At 42.0% G+C, this 15,296-nt stretch overlaps 1 protein-coding gene across 1 annotated transcript in view; it reads left to right on the top strand.

The window, feature by feature from the left end:
• The first annotated feature begins 66 nt into the window (after positions 1–66).
• The window catches only part of THBS4 (thrombospondin 4), a 37,885-nt gene continuing 22,655 nt past the window's right edge, over positions 67–15,296 (top strand). The window contains exons 1-6 of the mRNA XM_074931321.1: positions 67–192; positions 3,718–3,921; positions 7,991–8,238; positions 9,325–9,430; positions 14,418–14,500; positions 15,087–15,138. Of these exons, the coding sequence (XP_074787422.1) occupies positions 105–192; positions 3,718–3,921; positions 7,991–8,238; positions 9,325–9,430; positions 14,418–14,500; positions 15,087–15,138 (781 nt within the window). The 5' untranslated portion in view covers positions 67–104. The remainder of the gene's footprint in view (positions 193–3,717; positions 3,922–7,990; positions 8,239–9,324; positions 9,431–14,417; positions 14,501–15,086; positions 15,139–15,296) is intronic.

Raw genomic sequence — 15,296 nt, 5'->3', positions numbered from 1 at the left:
CCGTCCCTCCCCGGGCCCGGGGCCGCGCCCGTTAAACGGCGGGGTCCGCAGCGCAGCGGCGCGCCGTCCTCCGCCGCCCTGCCCCGGCCTGGCCCGCGGCCGCCATGGGGTGCGAGCGCGGCGCCGCCCTGCTGCTCCTGCCGCTCGCCCTGCAGCTCTGCCCGGGCCGCGCCGCGCCGCCCGCCCCCCGAGGTAAGGGCCCCGCCGCTCCTCTTCCCCCGGTTTAGCGAACCTGGCCTTCCCCTCTTTCATTCGCGCCCCCGTGCCGTGCGCCGGCCGGGAGGGAGAGGCTGGGGAGCCGCCAGCTCCGCAGGTGCGCGGGGAGCCGGAGCCGTGGCGGGCGGCGGGGCCGCTGCTGCCCGGCGGGGCGCAGGAGGTGCCCGCGGAGCCGCCCGGCTGCCGTGGCCCCACGGGTGCCCTCGCCCGTGCTTTGCCACCCGGACTCGCGGTGGGAACGGAGGAGGTCGCGGGGTAACCGTTCCATCAGCTACCCCCGCTCCCCCCCCGGTCATCAAAACGGTGGCCTGGTTTTACGGGGGTGCTGGTAGGTGTTTTGGGCATCTGTAGAGCGCTTGTCCAGTTGCAAGTCTCGTAAATAAGAATTGAATTGTTAAGCCATAAACACTCGTTGAGAAAACTGCTTCATAAAGTGCATAGGAAAACGGGTGCTTTCTAAACCTGGCATTACTTCGGCAGCATTATGTATGTAGTAAATCAGGAGCTGCTTTATTTTAGAGCGTGCATAAAGTGAGTGGTATCACTCTTCAGGAGCAGCTTGTGACTGGTGCTCAGCTATTGAGTGCAGCAGTTAGTGTAACTTAGTGCCACTCCAGGAGCCTTAAAGCTGCTCCAGGATCTCTGCATTTTAACCCCCTCCATTTGTCTTACCAAATGATGTTTGACATTTTAATTGGTTATTCCTTAGTTAAGTGAAGAAGACAGCAGATTAAGCTACATTTCAAAAAGCTGTTATTATCCTCGATGTAAAACCATTTCAGAACATTGTCATATTGAGAAGTAGGGTATTGCCCTATTTTAAAAAAATAGAGGGAGATTGCCATCTTGAAAGGAACGGTGGCTAGTGAAAGACCCCAATCTTAGCATGTGAAATTTTCACCTTCTTACAGTCAGTCAGAAATCAGTGCCGTGGGGTTAAGGTTTCACTCCAGGTGTCTAAACCATCATAAATTATCTTGAAAAGTGCTGAACAGTAGTGGAGCAATGTTTATGGTTATGGTTAGCTGTGACTGGAGAAGAATCTTGGAGGGTCTCAAAAAACTGGTGTGACATGGCAGCAGAATTAAAGGAGAGAAAAGGGTCTTTTATTTTGAGGTCCATCCTCTCCTGTGTGACTTATTTCATTCCTCCATGTCTCCTCCTCTTCGGGCTTCCCGTCATGTCTTTTAGCTCCCATCTCAAGAGCTAGCCTGGGTGGTGGTTTGGGGCAAATCTCCAGAGAGTGGTTTATCACTGTCTCAAGGTGTAGCTGGTCCCTTGTTAGCATTTTCATAGGAGGGTGAGCAGCTCCCTGCTAAAAACCACAGAAAGCAGGCAGGGGAGAGAATTCCTGGTCCATCTCGTGAGTGGGCTTGGTTTAGCCTGGTGGGTATGCACATTCGTGCTCAGAGGCATGTCTGAGTCCTCCCCCTTACTGCATGGATTGAAAACAGCTGTTTGTGCCTTTCAGCTTTGGCAGTCCTTTTTTATCCATTTGTTTTCAAGCCTGCTTTTCCAGGGAGAGGAACAAAAAAATATGAGATTCTTCTAAAAATGAAATCTAAAATCTTTGTGGATCTTTTTTTCTTGTTTCTTCCAAACAGGCAATTGTATTTGCAAGGTCTAAGAGCTGGATCTCTCTGCCCACTTTACTAAGGATGTAAAATGAGTGTTCATAACCCCATTGCTCTTCTGCTAGCCCCTTTTGCTAGCATGTGTGTAATTTATGCTGAAGGATAGATCTGGTCACGTATTGCATCTACATGCTAGTCAGTAAAGATATCCCAAGAAAGAGTTTGATAACATGGTGCCAAAGGATCCAGTAGAGGCAATGTGCTTTACAGAAGGCAACTACCAAACCAATTTGAACATTCATTTAAATATGCAAATTTCAAAAATTTCAAAAAATGTGTATTGAAGTAACATTAGACACACATCTGCCAGTATTAGGCATTACTTCTATAATATTTCCAGTACATTTTTAAGTGTTTAGCAGAGATTAATTATTCTCACAGGAACTGATATAAAATCAGCCAATAGACCTAGAAGGACTAGATAAAACATATAGCTGTATTTTGTGCTGTCAGATACTTAAGTACTGTATTGCAGTGGTCCAGTTGAGAAGATGGACAACTGTATTTTATGAATTATTACTACTTGCAAAATGCTATTGTACAGAGCAGTGAGTTGCATTTCAGTCTCTTGCTTGGGCAATTGGTTTGCTCTCTGTGATACATGTGATGAAATACCCAGCGTTTTGCCTCTGCAGTCGTGGGTCACTGAGTAGCTGTCCTGGGATGCTGTAAATGCGAACTGAATGAAAGGTAAATCCTTTCACCAGATCCATCTCATCTGTGTGTTTCTTAGTTGTTTGAAAACAGTGTTGTAAGTGCATGCAATCAAGGGCCTCATTATTTTTCTGATGTTTCCTGAAGACTCTCAGTAGAGTCATGGTATCCTTGGACCTAATACAAGTGTAGACATAGGCAATATTTCAGTGGTTTCATGAGATGAAGGGAAAAAAATTTTTTTTGGAGATGGCATTTGTGTCTAGATGAATGGATGCTCCAGAATGAGCAATGGAAGCAGCACGAACCCAGGCTCTGATATAAGGGAACACTGAGGAAAACCCCAGTTTGCTATTTCAGTGCCATAAGGGGGAGTAGCTGACATATGTACAAGTACAGTGTTAGACTCTTTGCTAATGCATTGTTCAAAAATTAAAAGAAAAACTTGAAACGGCTTTCACTATGCCTTAAGGGTTTTTTTTTTTTGGTCGGGCCTGTCTGTCTTTATTATCTGTGCCAGAATGGAAAGATGAAATGAATATCTTCTGAGAAATCAGTGAAGTGAGAAGGAGGTTATGAACATCATATTGCTTACCTGGCATTTTAGCATTTTAATTGGTGCCTGTAAATACCATCAAAATGGTTCTTAGGGTAAGTACACTGGAAATCTGTCTGAAAATTCTGATGCTGGATCCTTGGTCTAATTGAAATATGAACACAACCATCTGAATTTATGAAAGCAGAAATAGGTTAAAAAGCTTTCAGCTTAGAAAAGAATTTTAGACATCTACCTGAACATATTTGGGTACCTGAATTTGAAGACTAGATATTTCTGTTAGTTATTTATCAATAATTCCTTTTAAAAACTGCTAAAAGGTGATTAGTTGCAACAAAATGTATATGGTATTTTGATAGAATCATAGAATAGTTCTGGTTGGAAGGGACCTTCAAAGATATCTAGCCTAACCCTCCTGACACGGACAGGGACATCTTTCACTAAATCAGGTTGCCTAAGATGCCCTGCCCATGCCAAGAACATTGGACTAGATGGTCTTTAAAGATGGTCTTCATGTTGTTAATTTTTGTTTTCATATTATTTTAGGTAGGACAACTTGGGTTTGTTTTAAAGTATGTCTGGTGGATGACTTCAGACTATATTCTTCTTTGGTCATTATTACATTTAAATTGCTATTGAAACTCACTTATTTTTCAGTTTTTGATCTTCTTCCGTATTCCAACAAGGGAGTGGTAATGAACTTCTTGCAACAAGCACTTGGTGATCCTATGCTGAATGAAGTGTACTTGCTCTTGACGTTTAAACTGCAGCCGAAGAGCACAGCCACCATATTTGGCCTGTATTCATCAGCTGACAGCAGCAAGTACTTTGAATTTACGGTAATGGGACGGATGAATAAAGGTGAGTTGCTTGGAGTATGTAGAGGAAAACCATTGGATCCATAGTTATTCATGTGTCACAGATGAATGTTGAAAACTGCGTGATTAACCTTTGTGCTTGAGTCATACCTGTTGCATGCTGTCACTACTTAGACCCTACCCTCACAAGGGAAAAGTGTTGGTCTATCATCTCTCTCTCCCCTTCTCTTTCCTTCTTCTCTGTGGATGCTGCTTACTCCTGGCCAGGGGAAGCTGACTTTACAATCAGCTGGTATGTTCACTCTGCCAGGGGCTTGCTCTGAGCAGTGTTGAGAAAGGAGGAAAAAAAAGGAGTACGGAGAAAGGAGTAAATTTGGTTTTCTTTTTGGTTTTCTTTTTTCCTCTTTTTCTTTTTCCCCTGGGGACAATCACTGGTTCTTATTACTCAGGAATGTGAGGGACACACGCACATGCTGCCTCATGCATATGAAAGGCAGGTTCTTGTTCTGCTGACCTTAAAGTTTAGATGTGACTATGCAAGACAAACATTCCTAGCACTTACAGGATCTTTTGGGTGAATTAAAGTGTCTGTTCTCTGTTTATTGGAATCAGTTAATCAGGATTCAGAGTAAGAACTTCAGCAGACTTAGAAATGGAGAGCTTTCATAGACTAGATCTAGGATATACTGCAATTTTAAGGTTCAGTGAAAAATTGTCGAACAATGTAGATTATTGTTGCTTCACTGACTGCACCACTACTATGATAATTTGCTGCTGCAGATGTTGTTATTGGACAGCTGAGTCCAATATATTGAGAAACTCTACTGAGATACATAGGAAGTATACACAGAAAAATTATTCTATGTGCTGAAGAAAAGCACAGCTTTTGCTTGGGAAGTGTAGGGGAATGAGTTCATTTCACCAGGTCTGCCAAAATCCTTCTGAGGTCAGGGAATAAGAGCTTGTGTGCTATGTGTGTGTGGGTAAGACATGGTCACACAGCCTTATCAGTAACTGTCATACAATTCCTAACACCAGTTTACCTAATTGCTAAATAAATGATAGATCAAGCATACTCCCTCACACACACAAGTATGTGTGTAAATGTTATATAGGAATGCATATGTATACACAAAAAACTGTCTATATACATATAATTTTGAACCTACTGAACTCTTCTCTTGATTTTTCAAGCATACCTGTATGCCTGATGATGGTTACTGATACACTTTACAGACTTAGGCTTTCTGGTGGAAGGTTATGTGGCTGCTTCTGGGTTTCTGCTCAGTATGTTAGTGTTGTATTTGAGAAGTGTCTGTGACAGGACAGTGGTATATAAATAGGCAGCTTGAAATGTGTCCTGTCAGTGACCAGTGTTGAGTAGATTGGGGACATCTGTAACCTACCTGTTGTAAAGGACTGATCAAATGGAGGGAAGCTTTTCGCAGCAAGGCTGTTCCATGAAGGTCTCTTTGCCTCCTTATTTAGTGCAGCTTGTTTAAGGCATAGGGCAGTGTGCGAGTAAGTAGGCAGTGTTTTCATATGTGATTTCTCTAGAAGTGTCGAGTGTCCTGTATGGCTACTTCATACAGTAAGTTAGACTACATCCAGGAGATCATCACATGAGCTGAAAGTATGGAGGGGGGGGCTGTTTGTGATCTGCTCAAGACTGGAGATCATTGCTTAAGTGGTGAGCCAATGTTGGCATCTTAGCAAAATGCAGGGTCTAAATGTCTACAGTTTTGGAAGGTGTGTAGTGCTTCGTCGGCATGGTATTTCCGCTTACAGACCTAAAATTTGATCTAAGTAGCCCAAAAGTAGTCTTTAGTTATCCTTTAAAGTGCCACATTTGAGGGTGTTCTGGTTTTGTTGTGGTATACTTGGTAGTAAAATGTTCATAACGCCTAAATGTTTTTAAAGCACAGACCTGAATTACTGTGCAACTGCTCAATTTATTTTGGTTAGACCAGTGTACTTTTGAGCCAAATTAACATCTGTGGGTTTCTTGTCCTTTTTGAACAATTCCTTTATGAAATAAATCACAGTAAGTGCATGAAAGTGATGTAACAATTCTATGAAGCAGTTCCTATTTACTGGCAGGATTAGTAGTTCATTGAAAATCTATTTCTTTAAAACAGTCCAGGTGAGGCAGTTACTCTCATGACTGACAGTGGAGAATATCCCAGCAGCAAACATGTAATGCAGGGGCTTGGATGAGTTAAATCTTATGGAGGTGGAGGCTGTGGTCCAGCAAAATCTCCCTTCAAAAGCCTACTCTAGTTTATCAGATGGATATTTGACTTTGGCTGAGGAAGGAGTACTTGATCCTCCTTCCAAGCCAGACTGCTCCTTGTCCTGAAATTATTCTGGCAGGATCCATTCTGGGCCCTGCCACAATCTCATTTTTCTTTCCATAGCTTTACTGCTGCATTTGGTCACTCTGAATGCAGGGCCCAGACCTTAATTTCATATGACCAGGTGTGCATAATATTCACATAAGTAAAATGCCTGCAATGTACTCTGTCTTGCCAGATCTTTGAGTTTAACAATAAATGCTTCCTTTTAGCCAGTTACCGATGACCTCATGCACCTGTGCGGAAATCTCAGCTCTGGCAGCGTTCTCACATAGACAGCAGTGAAAACATTCCTGATACTGATCACAGCTGCTGAGACTTTAGTGCTAGTGTAGACTTTAAAGATGGAGACATACCCTGCCCTGTTCCCCTGCTGGTATAAATCTACATTCTTTTAGTCATTAGACTGAGTGATTAGAAAAATAGTTGGGAAGACAGTACTCAGCAACTCAGAAGGTCACCAACAGACAGAGGCATCAAAGAGGATACATTAGTAGTGGAGAAGTAGGAAGATAATTTGTTAAATGAATAGAAATGGGATGAGTTCAGTGATTAGCTCTGAAGCTAATTTTTCTGTCCACTATAGCCACAATTTTTAGTTGTCCTCATGCTAAGGTGTTTCTTGAAGGTCAGAGTATTTGTGAGCTCTCACTTGATGCAATAGTAGCAGCTCTCTGTGAACTTCAAACAGATGTTCACAAGAGCCAGCACTTAATTGTTTAGGTGCCCCGTGTCTGTGCACCTTGACTTCTCCATGCACATAACTTACCATGAGAAGATAAGGAACATGCAGGCTGGTGACCAGTGGGATCTTTGAAACAAAGTCTGTCTGATATTTTTGAGTAGGCTGTCAGGATGCGCTCAGATCATTGCTTCTGCAGATACGCATCCAGAGAGCCAGAGAGAGATTTTGTAGAGAGAACTAGCTAGCTGTTTTAAGAGATTTAGCTCACAGATCCTAGTTTACCAATCCAATTTCCTTAGGAAAGAGACATTTTTTTTCAATATTGCACAGCGTATAAGAGGTTTTGTTTGTCTGATGTTTTATTTTTTCGTGGTGTATTTTACTTCATAAAATGAGAATTTGTTGTGTGAATTATCAAGTAGGTCATTCACTCATGCCTTAAAAAAGAGTTAAGAGAGGGCTTAGTCATCTTTAAGGGTGGAGTATGTCTTTTCTGCATTATATTTTGGTTTTGCTTACTATTTGTTACAGAGAAAGGATTGGAATCATGCTTTCTTTGGTTTCTTTAATGATGCATTTGGATACACTGTCAGATGGCTTCACTGAATGCAATATGCATCACTGAAACTGTTTGTTTTTGTTTTTTTTTTTTTCTAGTTGTACATTTCCACTACAGAGTATTTCTAGGTCTATCAGATACGTACTTGCCGGAGTACTGACTGCAGGCTGTCTGCTACACCTCTTACATTTGTCACTTGTATTTTAGCATGTTATGCCCTGTAAGGTGATCTTAATTGGTTAAACCAGTTAGAGAGGCCTGGACAAAACAGTGGAAAACACGGTGCAGACAGCAATGATTTCCAAATGGGGAGTCACACAAGAGTCCTGGTAATCCTGTTCTGAGAGTCAATGTCTCATTTATTATTAGCATTTCTATCTGCATATGAGATGCATTTACAAAAACTGACATGTTGAAAAATACCAGTGCTATTACAGGTTTCTACAGCATCTTCCTTGATCAGCCATGGAATATCTGCTAGCCTCTGATAGTCCTTCTGTATATTTTGTACTAGTGGTGCTGCGCTATCTGAAGAGCGATGGGAGGTTGAATTCGGTGATCTTTAGCAACATCCAGCTGGCTGATGGGAAACCCCATGCTGTCATCTTATGGCTGAGTGGCCTGCAGCAAGGTTCAAGCACAATAGAACTGTATCTGGACTGCCTGCAAGTAGGTGCCATTCAGGACCTGCCAAAAGCATTTTCAGCACTGTCTCAGAGGTCGGCAGCAGTAGAGTTGCGCACTTTCCAGGAGAAGCCACAGGTGAGCAGGAAAACTGGGAACAGGCTGAGCATTTAGAGGGATCACCAGAGATCCCCATGGTCACTGAATCCAGACCTCCGTTCTCACAGCAGCCAAGCTCTGTACAGTGATGATTCAGTAATACTCAAGTGTTAACTTGTGAAATAAATGTAAATGTATGTTTCCTATGGAACAGGTGAAATCTTAGCTTCAGTGAACCCAGTAATAGTTACACAATTTTTATCTTATTAAAATTAAAAAAAAAATCGCTGCCTCACTTCAGTTTAGGTGTTTCTTGGGGACTGGACTTTTTGCAAGGACTTAGCTGTTACAGTAAGGGCAGCTCTTCATCACCTTCTTACAGCTGCTCAGTATGAGCAACCCTTGGCTGTGTGTGTGGTTTTCCTCTTCATGATAAGCCACATGGACTAAAAAGATGAAAGAAGGGGGAGACGCACGTGGTGCGAGAGGCCAAACCCCACGTGTTTGGCTGCAGTAGCTTTTCTTCCTCTGTCTGCCAGCCAGTGGTTGGCATAGCTTCCTGTCATCTCAGTATCAGCAGTCCGAGATACACAGTATCTTCCACAAGCATTTTCCATGATCATTAATGCAAAATATGCATTAGAAGATGCAAAGACATTCTGCCTCCAAGGTTGCCCTCTTGCTTTATTTCATTACAGGCTTGAAAATGAGCCAGTTTATATGGAGAGACAGTAAGGTACCCATATTCCTGATGTGAATGTAAACGTCTTTGAGAGGTAGCGGGGAAGAAAGGTTCCTTTGACTTCAGTTCAACAACAAAAAAAATTCTCATATGCCACAAATATAAAAATATGTGAACTTCCTGGTATGTGAGATAATATGAATTAGAATAGTAAAAAAAGTTCACAATAAAACCACAGCTATGTGAAAATCTTTAAGGCAAAGACTAGGGGATTTTATTACAGTTCAGATGGTGATGGGTGGTCCTGAAGGGAATGGTGTAGGAACACTGCATGCTTGGGAAATGGACAACCACTCTAAAAAATTAATTTACTTTGTCTGATATTTGACATTTTTTCCATTGTTGTACCAGAATTGTAAGCTCTGTTTTTCTCATGTGTCCAGGATATGCTAGATGAGCTGAAGCTCGTAACTGGAGGAACACTTGCACAAGTGGGGAACCTGCAGGATTGTTTTCTTCAGCAAATTGAACCTGTTTCTCAGTACACTGGTAAGGCCTGCAACCAGGAGTTAAAATTGTTCCTTCAGATTCCAGTGCGACGAAGCTAATGTGATGAATATTAGAAATCTGGAGAAGTACTGTAGACAAGTTATAACAATTATTTAACGGAATTACAGCCATGATAATTTCCTGTAGATGTTTTAGAAATAGTTCAGTTTGGAGAAAAGAGTCACTGCTGCTGGTGATAAAGCAATAAGTTATTCTAGTGAAAGAAACATCTGTAATGATTAAAACAGGCTTTTTAGTCTAATTTTGGAGACAAACTTTTGTGATCATGATCTCTTTGTGTGAACTTAATATTTTAAGTATTCAAATTGGAGACAGGAAGTAGTCCTAAATGTGGTACACTGCTAGAGGCTTTGTGAAAACAGGCAGATGGATAGAGTAGCAAGACTCAACAGTGTACTTATCCACATGGCTGGTATTGTTGATCACTGGAGTGTGCCAGAGAGGGAAGGAACAAGGCATGAAGAAGGACACAGGAGACTGCAGAGGCTGTTGGTGCTGTGGCCACAGAGCCTGTGGGTCTGTGTGGCAAAAGCTATTGCAAGGCAGCCACTAGTCTGGCTGCAGTTAGCTGAGGCTTTTGTCACTTGCTGGACTGAAATCTGCTCCAAAAGCAATTATTTTCTGCTTTGCTGAGCATTGCAGAGACTGAGCTGCAAACAGGGAGGAAAGGAAGGAGCTGAGGCTGCTGGGTTTCTTTGCAGGTCCCCAGGGGCTGGGTGAAATCCCCTGTGATAGGCAAGGGTGTTCTCTAACCTCTTGACGCAGCAAACCTGGGCTAGACTGCCCCATCTATACCCCTTCCGATCCATTCCCATCTGTACCCCTGTCAATCTGCCTTTCTGGTGTGGGTGTGAGGGAGAAGAGTGAGTTTGCACTGTTCATGTAATATGTTAATACATGACAACCATGGGGAAAAACAGTGAGTTCAAGGTTTGAAATAAGATCCATAAGAAGTTCTCTCACACCTTTTCCTGTCCTCCTGCTGAACCCAACCCTGTAACATTGCTACTTTTGATGAGAGTAGAGATAAGATACACAAATTTTATGTGAGAGCATCCTGGGTACATTACATGAATGTAAGCATCAGTGGTGTGCAGTGATAACAGAATCTGGTTTGCCTTTCAGTTACACAGATCTTCAGTTGCACGTGCTTCTGTTTTCTTGCTCATTAACATACATACACCTAGACAAAAAATACAGAGTTTTATCATCAAAGGTCTTTCTTTTTCCCTAAATCAATAGGCAATCACACGTAGAAGTGAAGGGCAATTCTGTGTATACTCTTGAAAGAACTCACAGCTCAGAGAGGAAGGTTTCCAGATTGCAGACTTGGAGCTTTCTCATTTGTAACTTTTTGTTCATTAATCAATAATACAAATGGTAGTAATACAGAGAGATATTGTCTCTCCCTGGCTGCCTCTGCCTGACTGTCTCAAATTTAGTTGCTTGTAACCTTCAAGTGAAATTAGTATCATATTAATAATAATGAAACAACTCACATGAGCATATTCGAAGTCTACATAGTCAAATTCACCAAAGGGAAAGGTGCATATGTTCCAACAGCAATATTAACTTGCACTTTGTATATGCTTCACGATGCCGTTTTACAGGAGCAATATATCAGATAACCACAACTTTGCCTTCAGCCAGAAAAATCTGGAATGCAAATACTTAGCAGTATGTGAGACCTATATATTTTGGTAAAAGCAAGTGTTTTTATATTGATTGGAAAAGCCTTGAGAGGGCTTTGGACATGTACAGTTGTACATGGCTTTGTGTGCCTGCTCACTGCTGTGGCAGCAGCATTCCATGCATGTTCAGTCTGTGAGGCTGAGACACCTAAGCAAGGTAGATGAGGATATGATGATCAGACAGAGTTGGAACATGAAGATCCAAATATACCTGTGTTGGTAGGAATATACAGTGCAAGATGCACTGGGTTTGGTAGATGAGATTAGTAAGTTGCATGTAATCATCATCACAAAATCGTTCAGGTCAAAAGGGATCTTTTGAGGTCACCTAGTTCATGCAGAGTATCCAAACCTGACTGTGGAAAAAACAGCTATGTTGCACCAGATCAAAGGTTCTTTTAACTTAGCTACTGTTAGAGACAGTATGCCAATATAGACCCAAGGGCAAGAATATAAGAAAGTGGAGTTACAGTGAGGTCTTCCCTGAATGCTTTCCTGTTCTCTGGCAGCTCATGGTGTACAGAGTTTTTGACTCAGAGGTGGAGTCTTTGTGTTTTATGCTCAGTATATGTTTCCTTCCATGAGTCCATCTAGTTGGTTTTGAATGCATGATCAAGAATGTCTCCTGGCAGATTCATCACATGTCTGAGGAGGTATCTCCTGTTTACTTTGAACATGCCTCTTCATAATTCCATATGCAACTTGTATATGTAGCTGCTTTGGTGGAGAATTATAGGCTGACAGGAAACTTCTCTTGTCAGCCATAATCCATACTTTAAGCACTGGATATCTGTCCAAGTAACCACAACCTCTTTGAATGATACTTCAGGACTGACTGCTGGATGGGGAGAAGTGGAATGCTTGAGGCAGTATTGCTCCCAAGAGAGCTGGAAGAAGTATCTATGAGGCATTCCGTGGTGGCCTGCAATTACACAGGCTACACAAATGTTTGTGCATTTGCCCTGCCTAAGCCAATTAGCTGTGCAATGGAGTTGGTCACCTGCTCAAAATCCAGTCCCTGTACTGGAACATGTTGCCCAGAGAAACTGTGGATGCTACATTGCTGAAAGTGTTCAAAGTCATGTTGGACAGGTCTTTGAGCAACCTGATCTAGTAAAACATGTCTCTGCCATGGCAAGGAGGTTGGACTAGATGATCTTTATAAGTCTCTTCCAACTCAAACCATGCTATGATTCTATACTGCAAGGTCCTGAGGAGAGAAAGAATAGCTCCCTGACATGACCTCAGGCTAACAGAGAATAAGGATGACAAGGGACTTCAGTTCCCTGTTGGACAGTAGTTCTTCAGATCTGTTTTTGAATTTAATTATTGCTGTGAAAGCCATTCTGTAACTCAGATTGTTACTGGAATATATAGCTAGGGACTACCTGAACTGGGGAGTTGTCTCAGTAGGTGAGGTATGGATAAAAGAGACTACATGGTAGGACCAGATAAGTGTATAGCTTCAGGCTGTACCTTTTGCTTACCCTGCTCACTCCTAGAAAAAGCCACTACACAATATACTTGGACCAGCAGCTCCCTGGAGGACCTCTCTGAGTTCTTAACACTGATCACTGGTCATTCTGCTGCAGTATATATAATGGCAGTATAACCTGTGTAGTCCACCTTGAACAGTCTGCAAAACTTAACTATACAGAATAGATCTGGTTTTAATTTAGATGCTACCTAACAGACAGCATCTGAAATCTTGAGAATTCTCTGCAAATCTCTATCAGTAATGCCTAAACCATTCTTTGTTTTAAAAAACCAAGCAAAACAAGAACAGACCCCAGCATCTGTCCTGACAGCCTGCATGCCAAGTTCCACTATGGGACTTTGAAATACCCATGGCATTAGTCCTCCTGCCTTCCTCCCAGATAAAATGAAGACAAGGTTGGGACTATAACAGAGGTGGGTTCCGGACAGGTTGTTCCCAAGTCTTTAAACCTGTTCAGTGTTTTGGTGAGAAAATCTCAAATGAAGAAAACAAAGTCTGTGAGGAGTTAGATGGTTCTCACTAGAATGTTTGGAAACAGTTAGACATGCTTTGAAGTACAAAACAATGAGGTAAGCATTAAGAAAAGCATTTTTCATATAAGCTTTTAATACTCACAAAAGTAACACATGAATAAACCTCCCTGAAGCTATTGGGCATAATATCAAAATATTGTGCCTGCTTAGAAAGTAAAAGAGCATATAGTTGTGAAATTTGTTTTGACATACTCTCTAAGTAGAGAAGTAAACAAATAGCTGCTTGAGAGAGCTACAAACTCAGAAGGGAGCTACAAACAGAAACTACTACAAGCTACTGTGCTAAACATGCTTTCTGCTTCTCTGTCACTGGGTCAAATCTAATGTTCCATTTAACAGTTAGGAGTGTCATGTGAAGATCTTGGGTTGATTCTGGTCCTTCCCTACAGCTCATAACAGAAAACTTTCGGTCTTGTCTCAAGAGGTCTTTAATCTGTTACTTGGTATTGAGAACTGGCTTTGGTGTGAGTTTGTAGCATGTTGAGTAGATGTTTAATGAGTCCATACAAAGTCTGCACCCCCCAGAAACAAACATAGCCATGAAACTTGTGCGCAGTGAGATAAAATACCTTTTGGAAGAAAAGCCAACTGTCTGTTACAGGTATTAAAAACACTGTTTTCATCAGAGCAATTAGTCTTGATGCATTGTTGGAGCTGCACAGTGAGCTGCCACAGAAAGCAGGGTAACATCACTTTAAAAAGTATGTAGGAATCATCTGTGGTTACATGGAATACACTTATGAAGGGTGACTTCCCGTTGTATACACAGATACTTCATGCCCCTGCCTTGCCCTCTTGTCCTAAATGGGTTTTCACAAAGACCTAGTCTTGAAATCCCAAGGTTTCATTTATTGTTGCTGGTCTCAGGTCTGGGGGGCACCGGTAACACTGGTGGCATTAGTTGCCCGTGTTGTTAGGTCTTGCTAGAGAACCTTGACACTGAAATAATGGTAGAGAAATCACAGACTGCTTTTCTTTCTGTGGAGAGGTTTGTACTTTTGCCTATTTCTGTGGCATACAGTGGAGTTCAGTCCAGAAAAGCCTTGTTCATGCAAATCACTCGGCAAAAATTGGAGCTAGATACTGTGTTTGCTCTAAGGGTTCCTACAGTGCTTAAGTAATGGTTATGTCTACCCTCCTTGGCTCTTCATGGTGTTTCCATCCTGTATCTCAGAAATTATCATGGGAGAATGAAGGGGAGTTCTGTGCATTTTGCACTCTTATTCACTGCTGTTTCCCTGCAGGTGATTTTAATAGACAGCTGATGGGTCAGATGATGCAGATGAACCAAATACTGGGAGACGTGAAAGACCTGCTCAGACAACAGGTACTGTAATAAGGCTTCAGTGTGAAATATCCTAAACTTCTTGCTTTTGATAGAGATGGGGCAGAATTCATGTAAGCAATCAACTCCTGAGTAGAGTTCATTGTCTCAGAGGGGCGACACAGTGGAGTAGAAATGACCACATTGGTCCTGGTACCCTGTGTTTGCTGTGAAGGATCACTAAATGTGGGAGTGTGGGGGACTTATTTGTTCAGATCCAGAAAATCTGGCATCTTAAGTGGAGAGAACTAGAGTAGCCATTATAGCCCACCGTTAGGTATAGGTGGGTCTGTTAGAGAACTGAAATTGCACCTGCAGGTAGGTGTCAGAACTGGAATTGCTGGTGATGCGTGCCTCTAGTTAAGCATGTCATTCTTGAAGATCATGTTGATGAAGGCTGAACTAAAGTACACTTATTATCACTCTCCTTCATTTTATAGAGTATAAAGAACATCTCATTTAAAGATAGAGTACCTGTGTTGCATAGTTTGAGTGGCATCTTGGGGGAAAAAGTAATGGTTCTTCTGGCAGCCAGGTGCAAACTGGAGCTGTCTGTATCTGAATAATGCTTATTTTCTATATTCTCAAGGTCAAAGAAACAACTTTTCTGAGAAATACCATAGCTGAGTGCCAAGCATGCGGTAAGTATTCCTGTTATTCCCTGTAAAAGGCAAGCAGATGAGACGTACAGTTGTTCTAAAACTAGTATTAGCTTTAGGTGGTTTCTAGGAAGTACTGTTTTAAAAACAGTATTTCCAAAGTTCTACATGTATTGGACACAAATTTAAAATAGATTTTC

The sequence above is a fragment of the Athene noctua genome, chromosome Z, assembly GCF_965140245.1.
Source record: "Athene noctua chromosome Z, bAthNoc1.hap1.1, whole genome shotgun sequence".
Classification (NCBI taxonomy): domain Eukaryota; kingdom Metazoa; phylum Chordata; class Aves; order Strigiformes; family Strigidae; genus Athene; species Athene noctua.
The sequence above is the reverse complement of the archived record's forward strand: the minus strand, read 5'-3'. Positions and strand labels throughout refer to the sequence as shown.